The following is a 23296-nucleotide window of genomic DNA, read 5'->3' as shown; positions in this document are numbered from 1 at the left end:
AGCGCTTTGGGGATGGCCTTCTGAAGTGGATCCAGGCAGTTTCGTGTCTCTGGTCTGACTGAGGGACCAGTTCCCTTCAGGGTCCTGTTGTAGATGATCTCCATGCTGTGCAGAGGCAGGGTATTGGTCTGTAGTCGGCAGGATTTGCTCACTTCTGGAGGTCCTTCATGATCAAGTCTGTCCGTTATGTTCAACCTCTATGGGGGTTTTCCTCTTAGCAGCTGGTTCAGGTGTGCTACCAGGCGTCCACAGATAATGTGAACAGCTACTTTAAAGTCAACGTTGATCTGTGATGTTTTTCTTCTCGTGTCTCATGTTTCTCGTCTTGTTGCTGTGTTTTTGTTCTTTCAGACTTCTTTTAGCTTTCAGTCTGCACCTGCTGACGAGGTACAGCTCCAGCATTAAGCCCTGAACTGCATCCTGCTTCAGCTTCACTCAGTCCACCTTAAATGACCAATTTCAGTCTGCCTTAAACATCTTCAGTCCACCTTAAACATCATTAATAATTAATAGGGTGTTAACTCAAGAAGGATAAATCGAGCGCTCCCATGGACTGTTTTTCACATCACCTCCACCATCACTGCTATGCTGCGCCATCATTAACCCCTCCCACTCCCCGCGTCACATGACCTCTGCCTAGGTGACATCACTTCCTGTGGGACATCACTTCCCCCCCGCAATATGTTCTCTACTTCCTCTCCCTCATTTCTGTTTCAAAAAAACCAAAACAAGAATAATCTGTAACCATTTCTATATTAAACTATGTATCATTTCTAATATGTGATTCCCTGGAATATCACCATTTTTAAAGATGATTCATAAGTCTGTTGGCTTCTGGTTCGAACGGCGCAGAAGCGCATTTCCTTATTAAGATAAAAGCCTTGTTCTCGTTGATTATCTGAAACGGAGACTGTGCTTTAAACTTGGCTGCGGCTCTGCATTTGTCTCTGTTTATTTATTTCTGATTTATTTGGTTGTTTTTCTTTTTCCAGATGTTCGTGGATCACTTCCAGACGGCTAAAGCGGCTCTGAGCGCCGCCACAGCTCAGGCAGCGGCTCAGGCGGCGCTCAGCGTGAAGGACTTCGCCCAGAAGAGTTTTCGTCTGTCCTTGGATATCAAGCTTAAGGCGCCGCTCATCATTGTGCCCCAGAACTCCAGCTCCCAGCATGCACTGGTGATGGACCTTGGTCTGATTACAGTGGGGAACAGCTTCTCGTTGCTGCCCGCCGAGGGATGCCCGCTGCCCGCCTTGATGGAGAAGATGGAGATCCGGCTGACGCAGCTCAAACTGTCCCGGTGCATACCTAAGGAGTTAACATGACTTAGCAATCCTCAGGTTGTATAGATCCAACATGATTATTATAATTAACTTTATTATTTGGTTATTTCAGGACCACTCTGCAGCCAGGCTCCTCCCAAATGGCGATCCTGCAGCCAATCAACGTCGAGCTACTCGTCAAAAGAAACATGGCCGCCTCCTGGTTCACCAAGATTCCTGGAGTCCAAGTCCAGGGAATCCTACGGTCCCTGAAGGTACCTCAGTGTTTAAACTGTGACTCAGCTGTTTCTGAGTCCAGGGAATCCTGCGGTTCCTGAAGGTAGCTGAGTATATACAGTGGAGGAAATAAGTATGTGATCCCCTTGCAGAACAGGCCTCAGTTCTTGATGGAGAAAGCCTTGATGGACAGCACAGAGGGCAGGTGCTTCCTGTAGTTGGTCTCCAGGTCTGCTCACATCTCAGGGGGGAGTTTGGTCCTCTCCTCTCTGCAGATCCTCTCCAGATCCTTCAGGTTTGGAGGCTGATGCTCGGCCACTGGAAGCTTCAGCTCCCTCCACAGATGTTTATGGGATGGAGGTCTGGAGACTGGCTAGGCCCCTCCCTCACCTTAATGGGCTTCTTCTGTAGCCCCTCCTTAGTTGCCTTGGCCGTATGTTTTGGGTCATTGTGGAGCTGGACGACCTATCCATGTCCATGGTCAGTGTCCTGGCTGAGGGAAGGAGGTTATCAGCCAGTATTTTACAGTACATGGCCCCCTCCATCCTCCCCTCGATGTGGTGAATTGCCCTGTCCCCTGAGCAGAGAACCCCCCCCAAAGCATCATGTCTCCACCCCATGCTGGACGCTGGGGATGGAGTTCTGGGGTCATAGGCAGCATTTCTCTTCCTCCAAACACGACATGTGGAGTTGATCCCAAAGATCTTGATGGGTCTCATCTGACCTCATCCCCTTCTCATCAGCCTCCTCTGGACCCCTCAGGGGATCCCTGGCAGACTTCAGACGGCCTGTACATGTGCCTTCTTCAGCAGGGGACCTTGAGGCGCTGCAGGATTTTAATCCATTACAGCGCAGTGTGTTACCAGTAGTGTTCTTGGTGACTGTGGTCCCAGCTGCCTTCAGATCACAGGATTCACAGGTCCCTCCTGTGACTAAAATTGGCAGGGGATTAAATACTTATTGCCTCAACTGTAAATCTTTGCTCTGCTGTTTTTGTGTCCTGCAGTCCCTGAACGTACATCTTTCAATGTTTGATCTATGACAGCTGGTTCTCAGAGTCAGGAGAGCCTTCGGTCTGTCAGTGTTTAAATCATGACTCAGCAGTATTCAGTGTCAGTGATTTTTTTATTTATTAGTTGAAGGAAAGCCCTTGAGATAGTATCTCATTACCGAGGGGTCCTAAAACATGAATATACAATTATACAACACATACCGACTACTCACTCATAAAGTGAACTCAGACACCCATATTTACTGTTAATAATAAGATCAATGTAGGGCTTGAATGAAAGTTCAGGGTCAATCCAAATCCAAGATATCTGAACAAATCTATTTTCACAACGGGTGGGTCATCGTCCAAGTGAGTGCTGGACATTACATTAAACTTTGATTTCCTCAGATGAATCTGGGTGAGGAGGATCTCAGGGTGCTGATGAAAATCCTGGTGGAAAACATTGGGGAAGGAAGTAAAACACACATCGTGGACACCAAGACACTGGTGGCTCAAGGTAACTTCAGCTAGTACATGATGGGAAATCTGTAACGTCTAGACACGTTACATATAAAACGTCCCTATAACTGTTGAATCAGCTGTATTTCACCAATAAACCACAGAAAAAGAGTTTTAACCCCTGTGTCACTCTCAGAGAGGGCGGAGCCACCTGAGCAGCAGGTGGAGCTGTTGTCCAATCAGACGGGGTCTGACAGCTCCTCGCATGCCACCAACGGCGCTCTGACTGAGAACACCATCAACGTCCTGCTGAACTTTGAAATCAAAGAGGTAGGTTTCTGCTGACTCCGATCAACATCACACTGACATGACTCATCAGTTCTGGTTCCTCTGGTTCAGGTTCTGCTATCGCTGAAGAAGCAGGAAGTGGCTTTCCTGGTCTTCCAGGCAGCTCAGCTGGGAATCAACACCCAAGTAAGGAAGTTCGACACGGTGGCAACCACCTTCATCAACCAGATCTCCCTGACCTGCCCGGAGTTCAACGGTCAGAGTCTACACGTTCTCTAAAAGGATCCCAATTAGCACTAGCATTAGCATTGGCTATTCTTTCTGGGGTCCGCACACACACAGTCAAACAAACATAAAGCCATTCACAATTCAATATGGAGTGAAACTAAAATGATCATCCTATTATAATCAAAGAAAAATAATACAGACAGGAAGCAGCAGTTTCCTTTCTGACGGCGTTTTGTTGTTGTTTCAGACTCGAGCGGTGCCGCATTGTGTCTCATCAGCTCCTCGGTGTCCGGACATGAGCTGCTCAAAGTGCAGTACGTCAAGGTAAAATGTAATCTGATCACCTGCTGACTCACTGTAATCTGATCACCTGCTGACTCATATTAAGAGTACATCTTCCTGTCTGTGCTCCTCAGGCGGATCGTTCTGGACCGAACTTCTCCAGCGTTTACAAAAACACGGAGCAGATGATCAACGTTAGTCCAAACAAACTCCAGTCCTGAGTTAATGAAGGCTCAGTTTAACAAGTTGGTCTAAAACTAAAATTTGGTGTAGGATGACTCGGACCGGATCAGAAAATCAGGAAAAGGAAGTCTTTCGTTTTTTTAGACTTTTCTTTTGATTTGAAACCGTTGTTACGAGAAGTTACGATATTTCTTGTTTCGGCCAGAGAGAGGGGTGTTGGGTGTGGTTTGGAATTGGGCTGAAGTGTTTAGTTTTGAAACATCAAGGGTACGGTGGAATAGTCAGTTTGGCTTAGGAAGGTTCCTAACGGAGCAAAATGACCCAGAGGTACCTCAGTGGCCACCATGATAAGAGCTGTTGGAATTCTCTAGATGATAGGAAAGGAGCTCTGAAGCTTCCTTTATAGCCTCCTTCAGGAAACACTGGACCTTCCTTTAGGAGAGGAAAGGAGGACATGCTGTCCCACAATGCCTTGCGGCCGCAACATTTGCCATGACACAGCATCCGGCGGTTCACGGAAACAGCCGATCGTGAGAAATGCGTTCGGTGAAAGTTACAGTGCTGATGAAGCAGTCTAAAACCTATACCGTAACTTTCCAAAGAGCTTTGTTCTGAACGTTCAGCTCTGGATTCATCAAAAGGAGAAATATGAACGGTACTTTTACTGAAAGGATCCAATAGAGTCTCTGAGTCTCTGAAGTATTTAGTTTTGAAACAGGAAGTCTCTAGTTTTGAAACAGGAAGTCTTTAGTTTTGAAACAGGAAGTCTCTAGTTTTGAAACAGGAAGTCTTTAGTTTTGAAACAGGAAGTCTCTAGTTTTGAAACAGGAAGTATTTAGTTTTGAAACAGGAAGTCTTTAGTTTTGAAACAGGAAGTCTTTAGTTTTGAAACAGGAAGTATTTAGTTTTGAAACAGGAAGTCTTTAGTTTTGAAACAGGAAGTATTTAGTTTTGAAACAGGAAGTCTTTAGTTTTGAAACAGGAAGTATTTAGTTTTGAAACAGGAAGTCTTTAGTTACGAATCAGCTGTTCTGTAACAGAGTGATGAATCAGCTGATTCTGGTCTCCAGGTGGTCTTCAGCTCTCTGGACCTGATGCTCCACACAGAGGCTCTGCTGTCAGCCATCGACTTCCTGTCAGTGGCGCTGTCCTCTGGCAGGAAGTCATCTCCAGAGAGAGACATCAGGATGAAGATTGCCGAAAAGACGCCATCCGCCAAGTCCAGTCAGTACCTGTCAAAACGTCTATGAATATTTATATTGATAACATGATGAGTTCAAAGAACCCGTCTGAGGGTCCGAGCTGTCTGTTTCCCTGTGACACCAGTATACAGTATCTCAGTAAAGCGAGTACCCCCTCCCCTTTGTGTGAATATGTTATTATATCTTCTCCTGGGACCACCCTGAAGAGATGACCCTCTGATCCAGTGTAGAGTAGTCAGTGTACAGCTGGGATAACAGGGTACATTTGCTGAGCCCTCAAAATAACTCAACACAGCCATTAATGTCTAACCCGCTGCAACAAAGGTTCAAGTTCAAGTTCAAAAGTTACTTTATTTAAACTCAGAGGTAGATTTTGTTTGCAGTAGTAGAGTCCTCATACACACATATGGGAAAGGGATAAAAGATGCACATATCACACATCATTCAAGAGGCACATATCACACACCATTCAACTTACAAATACAATAATAAATAAAAACACCTGTGCAAAATACATCTATGACTTATTCCTCAGTGTAATGGCTGCAGGGACAAAACTGTGCTTGTGTCTATTTGTTCTGCACCTAGGGATTAAAAACCTACGCCCAGAAGGGAGAAGCTGAAACTCTGTGTGTAGTGGATGGGAACTATCGTTTAAAATTGAACCAGTTATGCGCTGTAACTGTTTTCTGTAAAGGGTCTCCACGTTGAGCTGTGGCTCACCGATCAGCCTGCTAGACCACTTCACTATTTGATTGAGTGAGTTTTTATTTTTTAAGGGGAGGTTTCCAAACCAGGCTGCTAGTGCAAATGATAAGACTGATTCCATAAAAGCATGGTAAAAGAGGGTCATGATGGATTTGTCAATGTGGAAACGGCTCAGTTTCCTCAAACAGAACAGGCGCTGATGCCCCTTCTTACACACAGCCTCACAGTTTGCTTGAAAAGTGAGTTTTGAGTCTATTATCATCCCCAGGTATTTATAAGACTGCACACATGGAATAGTTTGATCTTTGATTGATGTGATTTCTTGTGTCCGGATTGTTTTTCTAAAATCAATGAGCATGTCCTTTGTTTTGGCTATATTTAGTTGAAGGTGGGACGCCTCACACCATTCAACAAAGTCTCTGATGACTGGACCATGACCCGTTTCACTGTCTTGGAGCAGGCTAACAATTACTGAGTCATCTGCATATTTAATTATGGTTCTGTTGTCCCACCTGCTCTGGCACATATTCGTGTACAGGATGTAAAGGAGAGGTGAGAGTACGCATCCTTGTGGGGAGCCAGTGGACGAGCAGACTTTGTCAGAGAGACTGCCATTTACTCTCACTCTTTGCGTTCTGTTTGTTAAAAAGCTAAGGATCCAGCCTACCAGGTTATTGCTCAGGTCAAACTGTTCTAGCAGCCTTGTGGTTAAAATATGGGGTTGGATTGTGTTAAAAGCAGAGGAAAAGTCAACAAATAAAAGTCTGGCATGGGAACCACTATTATCCAAATGCTTAAAAAGTAAATTAAATAAAGTGACTGCGGCATCTTCCACGCCCCTACGGGGTCTATAAGCAAACTGCTGAGGGTCAAGTGAATGCGCCGTTTTCCTTAATATTTCAGATCTCACCAATTTCTCAAAAGTTTTCATTACAATTGATGTGAGTGCCACTGGTCTAAAGTCATTGAGGGTTTTGGGGGTGTTGGACTTGGGAACAGGGACAATCACAGCATCCTTCCAGACCTCAGGTACTAATTGTGCCTCTAAAGATTTGTTAAAAATATAATGGAAAGGAGGACTCAATTGTTTTGCACAGGTTTTGAGTATGCGCCCACAGATGTTGTCTGGACCATGACTTTTGTTAACTCTTATGGAGAGGAAGGCTTTGAGCACTTCTTTTTGTCCTATGTTAAAGTGTTCAGCGTCTATGAGCTGGTTACTCAAATTGTAGATGTCATTGCTAAAATCAAAAGTATTAAAACGATTGTAAAATTGGTTCAGAGAGCTGGCTAGCTCGGTGTCTGAGCTGAAACCATCTAGGGTGACTGGACTGCTGGTCTTTAAATTCTGGAGGCCTGCTATGGTTTTCATACTGTCCCAGGCTGATCCAAGTTTGTTTGTTGCCATCTTGGCCTCCAGTTTATTTTATAGTCTCGTTTTGCTTTAAGAATTTCTACTTTTAGATCCCTCTTTGCTGTTTGTAGTTCAGTACTGTCACCTTGCTTAAAGCAATACTTTTATTTCTCTAAGCTATCCTTGACAGTTCTAGTTATCCATGGTTTGTTGTTAGGATAGATTTTTGCCCGTTTGCATGGAACAATCATGTCTCTACAAAAAGCAATATATGAGCATGTCACGTCAGCCAACTCATTTAGATCATCACCACAGGACTGTTTAAACATTTCCCAGTCTGTGCAGTCGAAACAGTCTTGTAAGCATAATACAGATTCGTCGGTCCAGTCTTTAATTTCTCTAGTTTGAGCTTTCTGTCTTTTTAGGACAGTTTTGTATGTTGGCAACAAATGCACACAATTATGGTCCGTTGAACCCAGCGGTGGTAATGGCAGTGATTTGTAGGCGTCTTTTATAGATCCATAGCAGAGGTCCAGGGTTTTGTCCCGTCTGGTAGGACATGAGACATACTGGTAAAAGTTTGTCAGTGTTTTCTTGAGACATACATGGTTAAAATCACCCAGTATGAAGTGTGGCGCCTCGGGTGAGAGTGATTGCATTTTCTGCACGGCATCGAAGATGGTGTTGGAAGCCAACGCAGCGTTCGCCCTTGGGTGAATGTAGACTGTTGTTATGAAAAGTTGTGGAAACTCACGGGGCAGGTAAAATGGTCGTAGCGATACTGATAAAAGTTCAACATCTGGTGTACAGATACGTTCTCTTACAGTCACAGAGGTGCAGTATCGTTTGTTGAAATATAGACATACCCCGCCCCCTTGAGATTTCCGCGTTACCTCTGCCTCTCGGTCGAGTCGATAAGGTGTCCTGAATCCATCAATTGCGAAATCAGTGTCCTGTTCTTTCTCCGTCAGCCAGGTTTCTGTGAAAGCCAGGACACAACAGTCCCTGAAGTCCTTCAGAAAGCGGACGTTTCCCTGGAGCTCATCCATTTTGTTCCTCAGGGACTGGACGTTCCCGAGGATCATGGAGGGTAGAGGAATCCGAGAAGGCCGCTCTTTTCGGAAGCGTTGCCTGACGCCTCCCCGCTTGCCTCTCTTCCTCCTCGCTGCCGCTGTTTTTCCCCTTGGGTTTTTCAGGATAAAACCTGGCATTTGTGGCATGTCAGTCATGCACGTTATCCCACAGTTCAGTTGCAGCAGTGTAGTTTTGGTGTACTGCAGCCTTCCATGGCTGACAGCTTCGTTGACAGAGTCGGAGATAATTAATCCATACAGTAGCATCCAAAAGGCGAAACAGGTTATAATGTCCATTGTGGATAAGTGCATACATACAGTAACCGTCGAAGAACTTTGCCAAATAAATAAGATAAGAAAACACAAACACCAAACTTTCACGCCACACTTTTTTCTCACTCTAGCTCTCACTGCCTCTCACTCTAGTACACCCTAAGTGAGAATGGCCAAATTGTGCCCAAAGTGTCAATATTTTGTGCCACCATTATTTTCCAGAACTGCTGAACTCTCCTGGGCACAGAGTGCTCCACAGGGCTTAGGTGTGGAGACATGCTTGGCCAGTCCGTCACCTTTACCCTCAGTCTCTTTAGCAAGGCAGTGGTCCTCTTGGAGGTGTGTTTGGGGTCGGTATCATGTTGGAATACTGCCCTGCGGCCCAGTTTCTGAAGGGAGGGGATCATGCTCCGCTTCAGTATGTCACAGTACAGGTGGGCCTTCATGGTTCCCTCAATGAACTGTAGCTCCCCACAGCCAGCAGCACTCATCAGCCCCAAACCCTGACACTCCCACCACCATGCTCGACTGTAGGCAAGACACACTTGTCTTTGTACTCCTCTCCTGGTCGCCGCCACACACGCTTGACACCATCTGACCCAAATGAGTTAACCTTGGTCTCATCAGACCACAGGACGTGGTTCCAGTAATTCATGTCCTTAGTCTGCTTGTCTTCAGCAAACTGTTTGCAGGCTTTCTTGAGCCTCATCTTTATTAGAGGCTTCTTTCTGGGACGACAGCCATGCAGACCCATTTGATACAGTGTGCGGCCATTGGTCTGAGCACCGACAGACTGACCCCCCACCCCTTTCACCTCTGCAGCAATGCTGGCAGCAGTCATACGTCTATTTTCACGAGACAGCCTCTGGACATGACGCTGAGCACGTGCACTCAACCTCTTTGGTGGACCGTGGTGAGGCCTGTTCTGAGTGGAACCGGTCCTGTTAAACCGCTGTATGGTCTGGGCCACCGTGCTGCAGCTCAGTTTCAGGGTGCTCTCTCTTCTTATAGCCTCGGCCGTCTTTATGTAGAGCAACAGCTCTTTCTTTCAGATCCTCAGAGAGTTCTTTGCCATGAGGTGCCATGTTGAGCTTCCAGTGACCAGTATGAGAGAGTGAGAGCGAAACACCAGATGATACACACCTGCTCCCCATCACACCTGAGACCTTAACTAGTCACATGACACCGGGGAGGAGAAATGGCTAATTGGGCACAATTTGGCCATTCTCACTTAGGGTGTACTCACCTTGTTGCAGCGGGTTAGACATTAATGGCTGTGTTGAGTTATTTTGAGGGCTCAGCAAATGTCCCCTGTTATCTCAGCTGTACACTGACTACTCTACTCTGGATCAGAGGGTCATCTCTTCAGGGTGGTCCCAGGAGAAGATAAAATAACATATTTACACAAAGGGGAGGGGGTACTCGCTTTACTGAGATACTGTATATTTAAATAAATGCTTTTTCACTGACCCGTCCGTTTCCCTTTCAGCCGCGCTGGTCACACCGGAAGGAAGTGACATCATTGACCTGAAGGTTATGATGACGCTGGGGGCTTTTAATGTGCTGGTTTGCGACCAGAGCTGCAACATAGCCCACATCAAGATCCAAGGTCAGGACCCATTGGATTATTCATGATTATAATCTGCTGGGTCTGCACAGACATTAACTCAGTCCCTTTCTCTTTCAGGTCTAAACGGCTCTCTGCTGATGCAGGGACCCCAGACTCATATCTCCGCCTGCCTGAAGGACTTCATTGTCCTCAACGTGGACCCCAACAGCATCCACAAGAAGGTCGGTCCATGATCCTGCTGAATCAGGGCCACATGAAACCCTTTATCTGAACTGCATCTGGTGTCTTTGTGTCCTCAGGCTATCTCCATCGTTGGGGACGAGGTCTTCAGCCTCTCGTTGAGTCTGACTCCAAATGCCACGGAGGGTCCAGGATACGCTGACACCTCGAAGACAGACGGCCGAGTTAAGCTGAGTCTGGGCTGCATTCAGGTGGTCTACCTGCACAAGTTCATCATATCTCTGCTGGTGAGTCCACACCTGAGGGTCTCAGAGGAACTTGGTCTTTACAGAGTCCAGACCCCGACTGTTGGAGCCATCTTGCATATTTACCTTATTTATACGTACAATGACATTTTCTAAAAGTTTTGTACGTGTTAATTTATCATGCACAGGATATTATGGATTTCCCTGTGTTGATATTGACTTACAATAAGTGCAAAAACCATAAAGATTCAAACCTTTAATTTAGGACAGGTGAACTTTCATCCGCATGGTGGACTCTGCACGATACAAGCTACATGTAATGTGCTGTATGGCTATGAATCTTTTACTGAAAGATTAAAGTATTTGATTACTTTTTTCTCAGTTTCTCTTCAACTATACAGCTGATATTGGATCATTAGTGTGGATGCGCGTGGATTTTCTGAGTGTTCAGCACAAAGTTGAGAATGGGATTTGAGTCGGACAAATTCTTTTTCAAAATCTGTCCAAAACAACCTTAGCGGGTCGCAGGACATAAGATAAGATGTACCTTTATTTTTACTTGTGGGGAAATTCAGTATATCCCGTACATCCCGTCCAAACTCTGAACTCTGTCTAAGACCCTCTTGGCTTTGTTGCACAAGTAATGCTGATAAAAGTAATATTTCAAGAACAATTTTTACATCTTTCAGAACTTCTCCAACAACTTCCAGACGGCTAAAGTGGCTCTGACCGCCGCGACGGCTCAGGCAGCGGCTCAGGCGGCGCTCAGCGTGAAGGACTTTGCACAGAAGAGTTTCCGTCTTTCCATGGACATCAAGCTTAAGGCGCCGCTCATCATTGTGCCCCAGAACTCCAGCTCCAAGCATGCACTGGTGATGGACCTGGGTCTGATAACGGTGGTGAACAGCTTCTCGCTGCTGCCCGCTGACGGCTGCCCGCTGCCCGCCTTGATGGAGAAGATGGAGGTTCAGCTGACGCAGCTCAAACTGTCCCGGTGTGTCTAACATGACTCAGCTTTTGGATAAACACGTCTAACATGACTCAGCTTTTGGATAAACATGTCTAACATGACTCAGCTTGTAAAGATGAACACGTCTAACATGACTCAGCTTTTAAAGATGAACACGTCTAACATGACTCAGCTTGTAAAGATGAACACGCCTAACATGACTCAGCTTTTAAAGATGAACACGTCTAACATGACTCAGCTTGTAAAGATGAACACGTCTAACATGACAGCTTGTAAAGATGAACACGTCTAACATGACTCAGCTTGTAAAGATGAACACGTCTAACATGACAGCTTGTAAAGATGAACACGTCTAACATGACTCAGCTTGTAAAGATGAACACGTCTAACATGACAGCTTGTAAAGATGAACATGTCTAACATGACTCAGCTTTTTAAGATGAACACGTCTAACATGACTCAGCTTGTAAAGATGAACACGTCTAACATGACTCAGCTTGTAAAGATGAACACGTCTAACATGACTCAGCTTGTAAAGATGAACACGTCTAACATGACTCAGCTTGTAAAGATGAACACGTCTGACATGACTCAGCTTGTAAAGATGAACACGTCTAACATGACTCAGCTTGTAAAGATGAACACGTCTAACATGACTCAGCTTGTAAAGATGAACACGTCTAACATGACTCAGCTTGTAAAGATGAACACGTCTAACATGACTCAGCTTGTAAAGATTAACACGTCTGACATGACAGCTTGTAAAGATTCACATGTCTGACATGACTCAGCTTGTAAAGATGAACACGTCTAACATGACAGCTTGTAAAGATGAACACGTCTAACATGACAGCTTGTAAAGATGAACACGTCTAACATGACTCAGCTTTTAAAGATGAACATGTCTAACATGACAGCTTGTAAAGATGAACATGTCTAACATGACTCAGCTTGTAAAGATGAACACGTCTAACATGACAGCTTTTAAAGATGAACATGTCTAACATGACAGCTTTTAAAGATGAACATGTCTAACATGACTCAGCTTGTAAAGATGAACACGTCTAACATGACTCAGCTTTTAAAGATGAACACGTCTAACATGACTCAGCTTGTAAAGATGAACACGTCTAACATGACAGCTTTTAAAGATGAACACGTCTAACATGACAGCTTTTAAAGATGAACACGTCTAACATGACTCAGCTTTTAAAGATGAACATGTCTAACATGACTCAGCTTGTAAAGATGAACACGTCTAACATGACTCAGCTTGTAAAGATGAACACGTCTAACATGACAGCTTTTAAAGATGAACATGTCTAACATGACTCAGCTTGTAAAGATGAACATGTCTAACATGACAGCTTGTAAAGATGAACACGTCTAACATGACTCAGCTTGTAAAGATGAACACGTCTAACATGACAGCTTTTAAAGATGAACATGTCTAACATGACTCAGCTTGTAAAGATGAACACGTCTAACATGACTCAGCTTGTAAAGATGAACACGTCTAACATGACAGCTTTTAAAGATGAACATGTCTAACATGACAGCTTTTAAAGATGAACATGTCTGACATGACAGCTTGTAAAGATTCACATGTCTGACATGACTCAGCTTTTAAAGATGAACACGTCTAACATGACAGCTTGTAAAGATGAACATGTCTAACATGACTCAGCTTGTAAAGATGAACATGTCTAACATGACAGCTTTTAAAGATGAACATGTCTAACATGACTCAGCTTGTAAAGATGAACATGTCTAACATGACAGCTTTTAAAGATGAACATGTCTAACATGACTCAGCTTGTAAAGATGAACATGTCTAACATGACTCAGCTTGTAAAGATGAACACGTCTAACATGACAGCTTTTAAAGATGAACATGTCTAACATGACTCAGCTTGTAAAGATGAACATGTCTAACATGACAGCTTTTAAAGATGAACACGTCTAACATGACAGCTTTTAAAGATGAACATGTCTAACATGACTCAGCTTTTAAAGATGAACACGTCTAACATGACAGCTTGTAAAGATGAACATGTCTGACATGACTCAGCTTGTAAAGATTAACACGTCTGACATGACTCAGCTTGTAAAGATGAACACGTCTAACATGACTCAGCTTGTAAAGATGAACACGTCTAACATGGCTCAGCTTGTAAAGATGAACACGTCTAACATGGCTCAGCTTGTAAAGATGAACACGTCTAACATGGCTCAGCTTGTAAAGATGAACACGTCTAACATGACTCAGCTTGCAAAGATGAACACGTCTGACATGACTCAGCTTGTAAAGATGAACACGTCTAACATGACTCAGCTTGTAAAGATGAACACGTCTAACATGACTCAGCTTTTAAAGATGAACACGTCTAACATGACTCAGCTTGTAAAGATGAACACGTCTAACATGACTCAGCTTGTAAAGATGAACACGTCTGACATGACTCAGCTTTTAAAGATGAACACGTCTAACATGACTCAGCTTGTAAAGATGAACACGTCTAACATGACTCAGCTTGTAAAGATGAACACGTCTGACATGACTCAGCTTGTAAAGATGAACACGTCTAACATGACTCAGCTTGTAAAGATGAACACGTCTAACATGACTCAGCTTTTAAAGATGAACATGTCTAACATGACTCAGCTTTTAAAAATGAACACGTCTAACATGACTCAGCTTGTAAAGATGAACACGTCTAACATGACTCAGCTTGTAAAGATGAACACGTCTAACATGACTCAGCTTGTAAAGATGAACACGTCCAACATGACTCAGCTTGTAAAGATGAACACGTCTAACATGACTCAGCTTGTAAAGATGAACACGTCTAACATGACTCAGCTTGTAAAGATGAACATGTCTAACATGACTCAGCTTGTAAAGATGAACACGTCCAACATGACTCAGCTTGTAAAGATGAACACGTCTAACATGACTCAGCTTGTAAAGATGAACACGTCTAACATGACTCAGCTTGTAAAGATGAACATGTCTGACATGACTCATCTTGTAAAGATGAACACGTCTAACATGACTCAGCTTGTAAAGATTAACACGTCTGACATGACTCAGCTTGTAAAGATGAACATGTCTGACATGACTCATCTTGTAAAGATGAACACGTCTAACATGACCTGGCCTTACCATTAGGACCTGTTTGGACCTGAACTTGGACCCGACGGCGGTGGGGGGGCCCGGCATCGAGTTGCTTGAGCCAGTGAACCTCAAGCTGATGGTCCGGAGGAACTTGTCATCGTCCTGGTACAAGAAGATGGTGGCAGTGGAGGTGGATGGAGACCTGAAGCCCATGAAGGTCCTGATAATAAAATCTAATAAACACTTTAACACACCTTCACACACTTGATTCTAACCCACCTACTCTTGTCTCTGAATCATTCCTCATATTCACCGCCGAAGGTGCAATCTCTTCTCTATAGACCTGAACCTGTTCTAGCTTCAGAACTTTAACCCCCCTGTGCGTTTAGGATCATGTGAATACTGATTTAAATAGATTTCTTGTAAGAGAAGAAGTCACCCTCTGTTTATCTTTTAGGACCCAGCGCTGCAAGCTAGGGTAGCAGTTTTCCCCTGCTTTCAGTGTTTGTGCTAAGCTAGGCTAATACCGTACCTGTAGGTGGAGCTGAGTCAGGAAGACCTGAAGGTGCTGCTGAAGATCCTGACGGAGAACCTGGGAGAAGCCAGTGGTCCGGAGACCTCCAACCCTAGGCCGGAGGCACTCAGGCAGCTGGGAGCAGCCACAAGCCCCCTCAAAGGTCCTAATGAGTTCATATTCAAAAGTGTAAAGCTGAGTACTCCAGTCAGTCCAGGTTCTGATGGTTCTGTCTGGTCTGTTTTCAGCTGAGCCAGTGGCTGAGATCAGTAAGGAGGACCAGGAGGATCTGGAGAACCTCAGGTTGAACTTCAACATTGAGTCTCTGGGTCTGGTTCTGTACAGCAACGACCCAAAACAGGTCGGTCGTCAAACAGCAGCAGATGTTCTGATTGTGGTTCTTTTGTCCGGTTTTTGGACCTGAGTCTGATTCTGGTTTTGGTTCCTCTGTCTGCTTGTTGGACCCGAGACTGATTCTTGTTCTGGATCCTCTCTGTGATTCTGGGTCTTGATTCTGCAGCCGTTGGCCCTGCAGCACCAGCAGGACCTACAGCTGGGGGAGTTGGCCCTGCACCGGCTGCAGGTCTCGGGGATGATCCGGAGCAGCGGCAGCCTGGAGGTGACGGCGGTGCTGAGCGGGTGCAACCTGGACGACCTGAGGACTGGCGTGGAGAGGGCGTCATCACGGTAACATGACTCAGCAGACAGGAAACGGCAGCGCTGCAGTAAAAGTCCTACCTGTATTAGTCCCAGAGAGGGGACATTAACATTGTTACAGCAAAAGTCACCAGACTGTTTATGTCTTTTTCATTTGAACTTTTTACCTTTTTTTTTTTTTAACGTTTGTTTATATGCATAAATGTATATTTTGTATCTATTGGGACAGTATGAAACGGAATTTCACTCTCCCAGTTGGTAATAGAATCAGAGATATTGACAAGTTGAATTTGACTTGACTTTGAAAAGTAGAGGCAAATTATCAAATAACAATTCACAAACGTGCCCATCCCGGTGGACAACAAAAAGTAGCAGTCAGTAATAATAATTACAAAGAAGTACAGTGGAGGAAATAATTATTGGAACCCTGCCAATTTAGTTAGTTTACCCACTTAGAAAGAAATGAACAGTTTGTAGTTTTTATGGTAGGTTTATTTTAACAGTGAGAGACAGAATATCAAATAGAAAATTCAGAAATTTAGATTAAAAAAGAGATAAATGAATATGCATTTAATTTGGGGGAAATAAGTATTTGATCCCCTTGCAAAACATGCCTTAGGGGGAAGGAGGTTATCAGCCAATATTCTGCGATACCTGGCCCCCTCCATCCTCCCCTCGATGCGGTGAACCGCCCTGTCCCCTGAGCAGAGACCCCCCCCAAAGCATCATGTCTCCGCCCCCATGCTGGACGCTGGGGATGGAGTTCTTGGGTCATAGGCAGCATTTCTCTTCCTCCAAACATGACATGTGGAGTTGATCCCAAAGATCTTGATGGGTCTCTTCTGAGCTCATCCCCTTCTCATCAGCCTCCTCTGGACCCTTCAGAGGATCCCTGGCAGACTTCAGACGGCCTGTACATGTGCCTTCTTCAGCAGGGGACCTTGAGGCGCTGCAGGACTTTAATCCATTACAGCGCAGTGTGTTACCAGTAGTGTTCTTGGGGACTGTGGTCCCAGCTGCCTTCAGATCATTAACCAGTCCCTCCTGTAGTTCTTGGCTGACCCCTCACCTTTCTCATGATCAGTGATCGTGGAGCCCCAGACCGAGGGCGATTGATGGTCCGTTTGTGCCTCTTCCATCTTCTAATAATCAAACCAGTTGTCTTTCTCTCTCTCTCGTCCTCGATGGAGAGGTTGTAGTCTGATGTATTGATTGTGGACAGGTGTCCTTTATCCAGGTAACGAGTTTACCTCAGCAGTACTTTCTTAAAGCAAGAGGACTTCTTGATCCGGTCCCTGGGAGCCAGAATCCTTGTTGGTTTCAAGGGGATCAGATACTTATTTTCCCCAATTAAATGCACATTCATTTATATCTTTTTTGTAATGTAAACTTCTGATTTATTTTTTGATATTCTGTCTCGAACTGTGAAAATAAACCTACCATAAAAATGACAGACTGTTCATTTCTTTGTAAGTGGGTAAACTAACTAAATTGGCAGGGGATTAAATACTTATTTCCTCCACTGTATATATGTTAATATGTATATTGTACATAAGTTGTATTGCACAACAGAGGTGCAGTAAAAGTCCTGAAGGTTGGTTTCAGAACAGCTTGCATAAAACCACTTCCTGTCCTGCTGGCAGGATGGTGGGCCGCAGAGACGAGGACAGCGCTGAGGCGATGATTGATTTGACGTACCGGCAGAGCGCCGGAGACCGGGAGGTGGTGTTCGTCTTACAGAGACTCTACCTGTGTGCTAGCATCGAGTTTCTGGTGGCCGTTGCTGACTTCTTCCTGCAAGCGATTCCTCAGAAACAAAACACTGCAACCATCGACAGGTTACCCCTCAGACAGACCGCCAAGCCACGAACAGACACCAAGACTGGTAAACCAACATTTTCTCATAGACTTCTATACATTCTGAGATAATAAATCCAGAGAGAAGCAGGAACATTTTCCCTTATACTTTTTTTCTTCTTGCTCTCAACTTGTTTAGAGTTTGTAAGCAAGATTCACCAGAATACACTTCATAATAATTTGCTGTTGTCTAATTGATGAAGTCTTTTAATCTTAACAATAATTAAGTTTTTTTCTGGTCAGCCTCTCCGGTCAGGACCCGTCTCCGGATGGTGGTTCTGGACCCAGAGGTGGTATTTGTTGCCAGCCTGATGAAGGCCGACGCCCCCGCCCTTGTGGTGTCTTTCCAGTGCGACTTCAGCCTGCAGCTGGAGGACGGCCAGCAGGACATGAGGGCCAACCTGAGGGAACTCGGAGTCCTGGCCTGCCCCTTCATCAGGAACCAGGAAGATGCCGCCATCACCACCGTGAGATCACATGACCCCCACCTCACCATACATCAGGGACAAAACACATTTATGGGAAAAAACTCTCCAATAATCCCTGACAGAAGTCACTTCAGTATCCTTTTCAGTTTCTTTTAGGCCTTAATCTGCCTTTGCGTATACATGCAAACGAAAAAATACATACCAGTGGGAGGAGTATTCTAGATGACCATATTTAAACAGCTGGGTGTACCATGCTGCAACCCCCTTTAAGCATGAATAACTGCAGGGAATGGGTTAGGGTTATGCTCTGAAAATGTTTTCCTAAATGGACATGTTAGTGCTACTGTGGAGGATATCATTAGACTTCGAGGCATCAAATGTAAAATACAAAGTAGTAAATCAGTCAGATCTGACCAGAACACGATGGCAGGGTTAAATCAGAGACTTAACCAACTGCAGTGTTCCTCACCTGCAGATTTTTCTGTCCAATAGGTATTGAGACCCTGCTCAGTCGCCTTGGAGACTAAAACACTGCCCAACCAACCGATGAGCGGCTGTGTGACGGTGGAGGAAGTCGTCCTGAAGGTACCACAGATCACATGATACAGCACAGATCACATGATATACCACAGATCACATGATATAACACAGATCAGATGATACAGCACAGATCATATGATACACCACAGATCACATGATACACCACAGATCACATGATACACCACAGATCACATGATACACCACAGATCACATGATACACCACAGATCACATGATACACCACAGATCACATGATACAGCACAGATCACATGATACACCACAGATCACATGATACAGCACAGATCACATGATATACCACAGATCACATGATATACCACAGATCACATGATATACCACAGATCACATGATTCAGCACAGATCACATGATACACCACAGATCACATGATACACCACAGATCACATGATATACCACAGATCACATGATACAGCACAGATCAGATGATACACCACAGATCACATGATACACCACAGATCACATGATACACCACAGATCACATGATACAGCACAGATCACATGATATACCACAGATCACATGATACAGCACAGATCACATGATACAGCACAGATCAGATGATACACCACAGATCACATGATACACCACAGATCAGATGATACACCACAGATCACATGATACACCACAGATCACATGATACACCACAGATCACATGATACACCACAGATCACATGATATACCACAGATCACATGATACACCACAGATCAGATGATATACCACAGATCACATCATACAGCACAGATCAGATGATATACCACAGATCAGATGATACACCACAGATCACATGATACACCACAGATCAGATGATACACCACAGATCACATGATACACCACAGATCACATGATACAGCACAGATCACATGATACACCACAGATCACATGATACACCACAGATCACATGATACAGCACAGATCACATGATACAGCACAGATCACATGATACACCACAGATCACATGATACACCACAGATCACATGATACACCACAGATCACATGATACACCACAGATCACATGATACACCACAGATCACATGATACACCACAGATCACATGATACACCACAGATCACATGATACAGCACAGATCACATGATACAGCACAGATCACATGATATACCACAGATCACATGATACACCACAGATCACATGATATACCACAGATCACATGATACAGCACAGATCACATGATATACAACAGATCACATGATACAGCACAGATCACATGATACAGCACAGATCACATGATACACCACAGATCACATGATACAGCACAGATCACATGATACAGCACAGATCACATGATACAGCACAGATCACATGATATACCACAGATCACATGATACAGCACAGATCACATGATATACCACAGATCACATGATACAGCACAGATCACATGATACACCACAGATCACATGATACAGCACAGATCACATGATATACCACAGATCACATGATACACCACAGATCACATGATACAGCACAGATCACATGATATACCACAGATCAGATAATACACCACAGATCACATGATACAGCACAGATCACATGATATACCACAGATCACATGATACACCACAGATCAGATGATACACCACAGATCACATGATACAGCACAGATCACATGATACACCACAGATCACATGATACACCACAGATCACATGATACACCACAGATCAGATGATACACCACAGATCAGATGATATACTTCAGATCAGATGATACAGCACAGATCAGATGATATACTTCAGATCAGATGATACACCACAGATCACATGATACACCACAGATCACATGATACAGCACAGATCACATGATATACCACAGATCACATGATACACCACAGATCAGATGATACACCACAGATCACATGATACAGCACAGATCACATGATATACCACAGATCACATGATATAACACAGATCAGATGATACAGCACAGATCATATGATACACCACAGATCACATGATACACCACAGATCACATGATACACCACAGATCACATGATACACCACAGATCACATGATACACCACAGATCACATGATACAGCACAGATCACATGATACACCACAGATCACATGATACAGCACAGATCACATGATATACCACAGATCACATGATATACCACAGATCACATGATACAGCACAGATCACATGATACAGCACAGATCAGATGATACACCACAGATCACATGATACACCACAGATCAGATGATACACCACAGATCACATGATACACCACAGATCACATGATACACCACAGATCACATGATACACCACAGATCACATGATACACCACAGATCACATGATACACCACAGATCAGATGATATACCACAGATCAGATGATACACCACAGATCACATGATACACCACAGATCACATGATACACCACAGATCACATGATACACCACAGATCACATGATACACCACAGATCAGATGATACACCACAGATCACATGATACACCACAGATCACATGATACACCACAGATCACATGATACACCACAGATCACATGATACACCACAGATCACATGATACAGCACAGATCACATGATACAGCACAGATCACATGATATACCACAGATCACATGATACACCACAGATCACATGATATACCACAGATCACATGATACAGCACAGATCACATGATATACAACAGATCACATGATACAGCACAGATCACATGATACACCACAGATCACATGATACACCACAGATCACATGATACAGCACAGATCACATGATACACCACAGATCACATGATACAGCACAGATCACATGATATACCACAGATCACATGATACACCACAGATCACATGATACAGCACAGATCACATGATATACCACAGATCAGATAATACACCACAGATCACATGATACAGCACAGATCACATGATATACCACAGATCACATGATACACCACAGATCACATGATACAGCACAGATCACATGATATACCACAGATCAGATAATACACCACAGATCACATGATACACCACAGATCACATGATACACCACAGATCACATGATACACCACAGATCAGATGATACACCACAGATCAGATGATACACCACAGATCAGATGATACAGCACAGATCAGATGATACAGCACAGATCAGATGATACACCACAGATCACATGATACAGCACAGATCACATGATATACCACAGATCACATGATACACCACAGATCAGATGATACACCACAGATCACATGATACAGCACAGATCACATGATATACCACAGATCACATGATACACCACAGATCACATGATACACCACAGATCAGATGATACACCACAGATCACATGATACAGCACAGATCAGATGATACACCACAGATCACATGATACACCACAGATCACATGATACAGCACAGATCACATGATATACCACAGATCACATGATACAGCACAGATCACATGATATACCACAGATCACATGATACACCACAGATCAGATGATATACCACAGATCAGATGATACACCACAGATCACATGATACACCACAGATCACATGATACACCACAGATCAGATGATACACCACAGATCACATGATACAGCACAGATCAGATGATACACCACAGATCACATGATACACCACAGATCACATGATACAGCACAGATCACATGATATACCACAGATCACATGATACACCACAGATCACATGATACACCACAGATCACATGATACACCACAGATCACATGATACACCACAGATCACATGATACAGCACAGATCAGATGATACACCACAGATCACATGATACAGCACAGATCACATGATACACCACAGATCACATGATATACCACAGATCACATGATACAGCACAGATCACATGATACAGCACAGATCACATGATACAGCACAGATCAGATGATACACCACAGATCACATGATATACCACAGATCACATGATACAGCACAGATCACATGATATACCACAGATCACATGATACAGCACAGATCAGATGATACACCACAGATCACATGATACAGCACAGATCACATGATATACCACAGATCACATGATACAGCACAGATCAGATGATACACCACAGATCACATGATACAGCACAGATCACATGATATACCACAGATCACATGATATACCACAGATCAGATGATACACCACAGATCAGATGATACACCACAGATCACATGATACAGCACAGATCACATGATACACCACAGATCACATGATACAGCACAGATCACATGATACAGCACAGATCACATGATACACCACAGATCACATGATACACCACAGATCACATGATACACCACAGATCACATGATACACCACAGATCACATGATACACCACAGATCACATGATACACCACAGATCACATGATACACCACAGATCACATGATACAGCACAGATCACATGATACAGCACAGATCACATGATATACCACAGATCACATGATACACCACAGATCACATGATATACCACAGATCACATGATACAGCACAGATCACATGATATACAACAGATCACATGATACAGCACAGATCACATGATACAGCACAGATCACATGATATACCACAGATCACATGATACAGCACAGATCACATGATATACAACAGATCACATGATACAGCACAGATCACATGATACAGCACAGATCACATGA

At 43.9% G+C, this 23296-nt stretch overlaps 1 protein-coding gene across 1 annotated transcript in view; it reads left to right on the top strand.

The window, feature by feature from the left end:
* Nucleotides 1–23296, top strand: part of LOC134862845 (intermembrane lipid transfer protein VPS13C-like) — a 106885-nt gene that overhangs the window by 42895 nt on the left and 40694 nt on the right. The window contains 20 exon segments of the mRNA XM_063880943.1: nucleotides 363–387; nucleotides 993–1297; nucleotides 1393–1534; nucleotides 2896–3004; nucleotides 3143–3276; nucleotides 3346–3490; nucleotides 3710–3786; nucleotides 3879–3938; nucleotides 4998–5151; nucleotides 10027–10146; nucleotides 10225–10328; nucleotides 10407–10574; nucleotides 11222–11526; nucleotides 14675–14837; nucleotides 15159–15297; nucleotides 15383–15495; nucleotides 15655–15821; nucleotides 17435–17676; nucleotides 17892–18115; nucleotides 18569–18661. Coding sequence (XP_063737013.1) covers nucleotides 363–387; nucleotides 993–1297; nucleotides 1393–1534; nucleotides 2896–3004; nucleotides 3143–3276; nucleotides 3346–3490; nucleotides 3710–3786; nucleotides 3879–3938; nucleotides 4998–5151; nucleotides 10027–10146; nucleotides 10225–10328; nucleotides 10407–10574; nucleotides 11222–11526; nucleotides 14675–14837; nucleotides 15159–15297; nucleotides 15383–15495; nucleotides 15655–15821; nucleotides 17435–17676; nucleotides 17892–18115; nucleotides 18569–18661 — 2989 coding nt within the window.

The sequence above is a fragment of the Eleginops maclovinus genome, chromosome 4, assembly GCF_036324505.1.
Source record: "Eleginops maclovinus isolate JMC-PN-2008 ecotype Puerto Natales chromosome 4, JC_Emac_rtc_rv5, whole genome shotgun sequence".
In the NCBI taxonomy this organism is placed as follows: domain Eukaryota; kingdom Metazoa; phylum Chordata; class Actinopteri; order Perciformes; family Eleginopidae; genus Eleginops; species Eleginops maclovinus.
The sequence above is the reverse complement of the archived record's forward strand: the minus strand, read 5'-3'. Positions and strand labels throughout refer to the sequence as shown.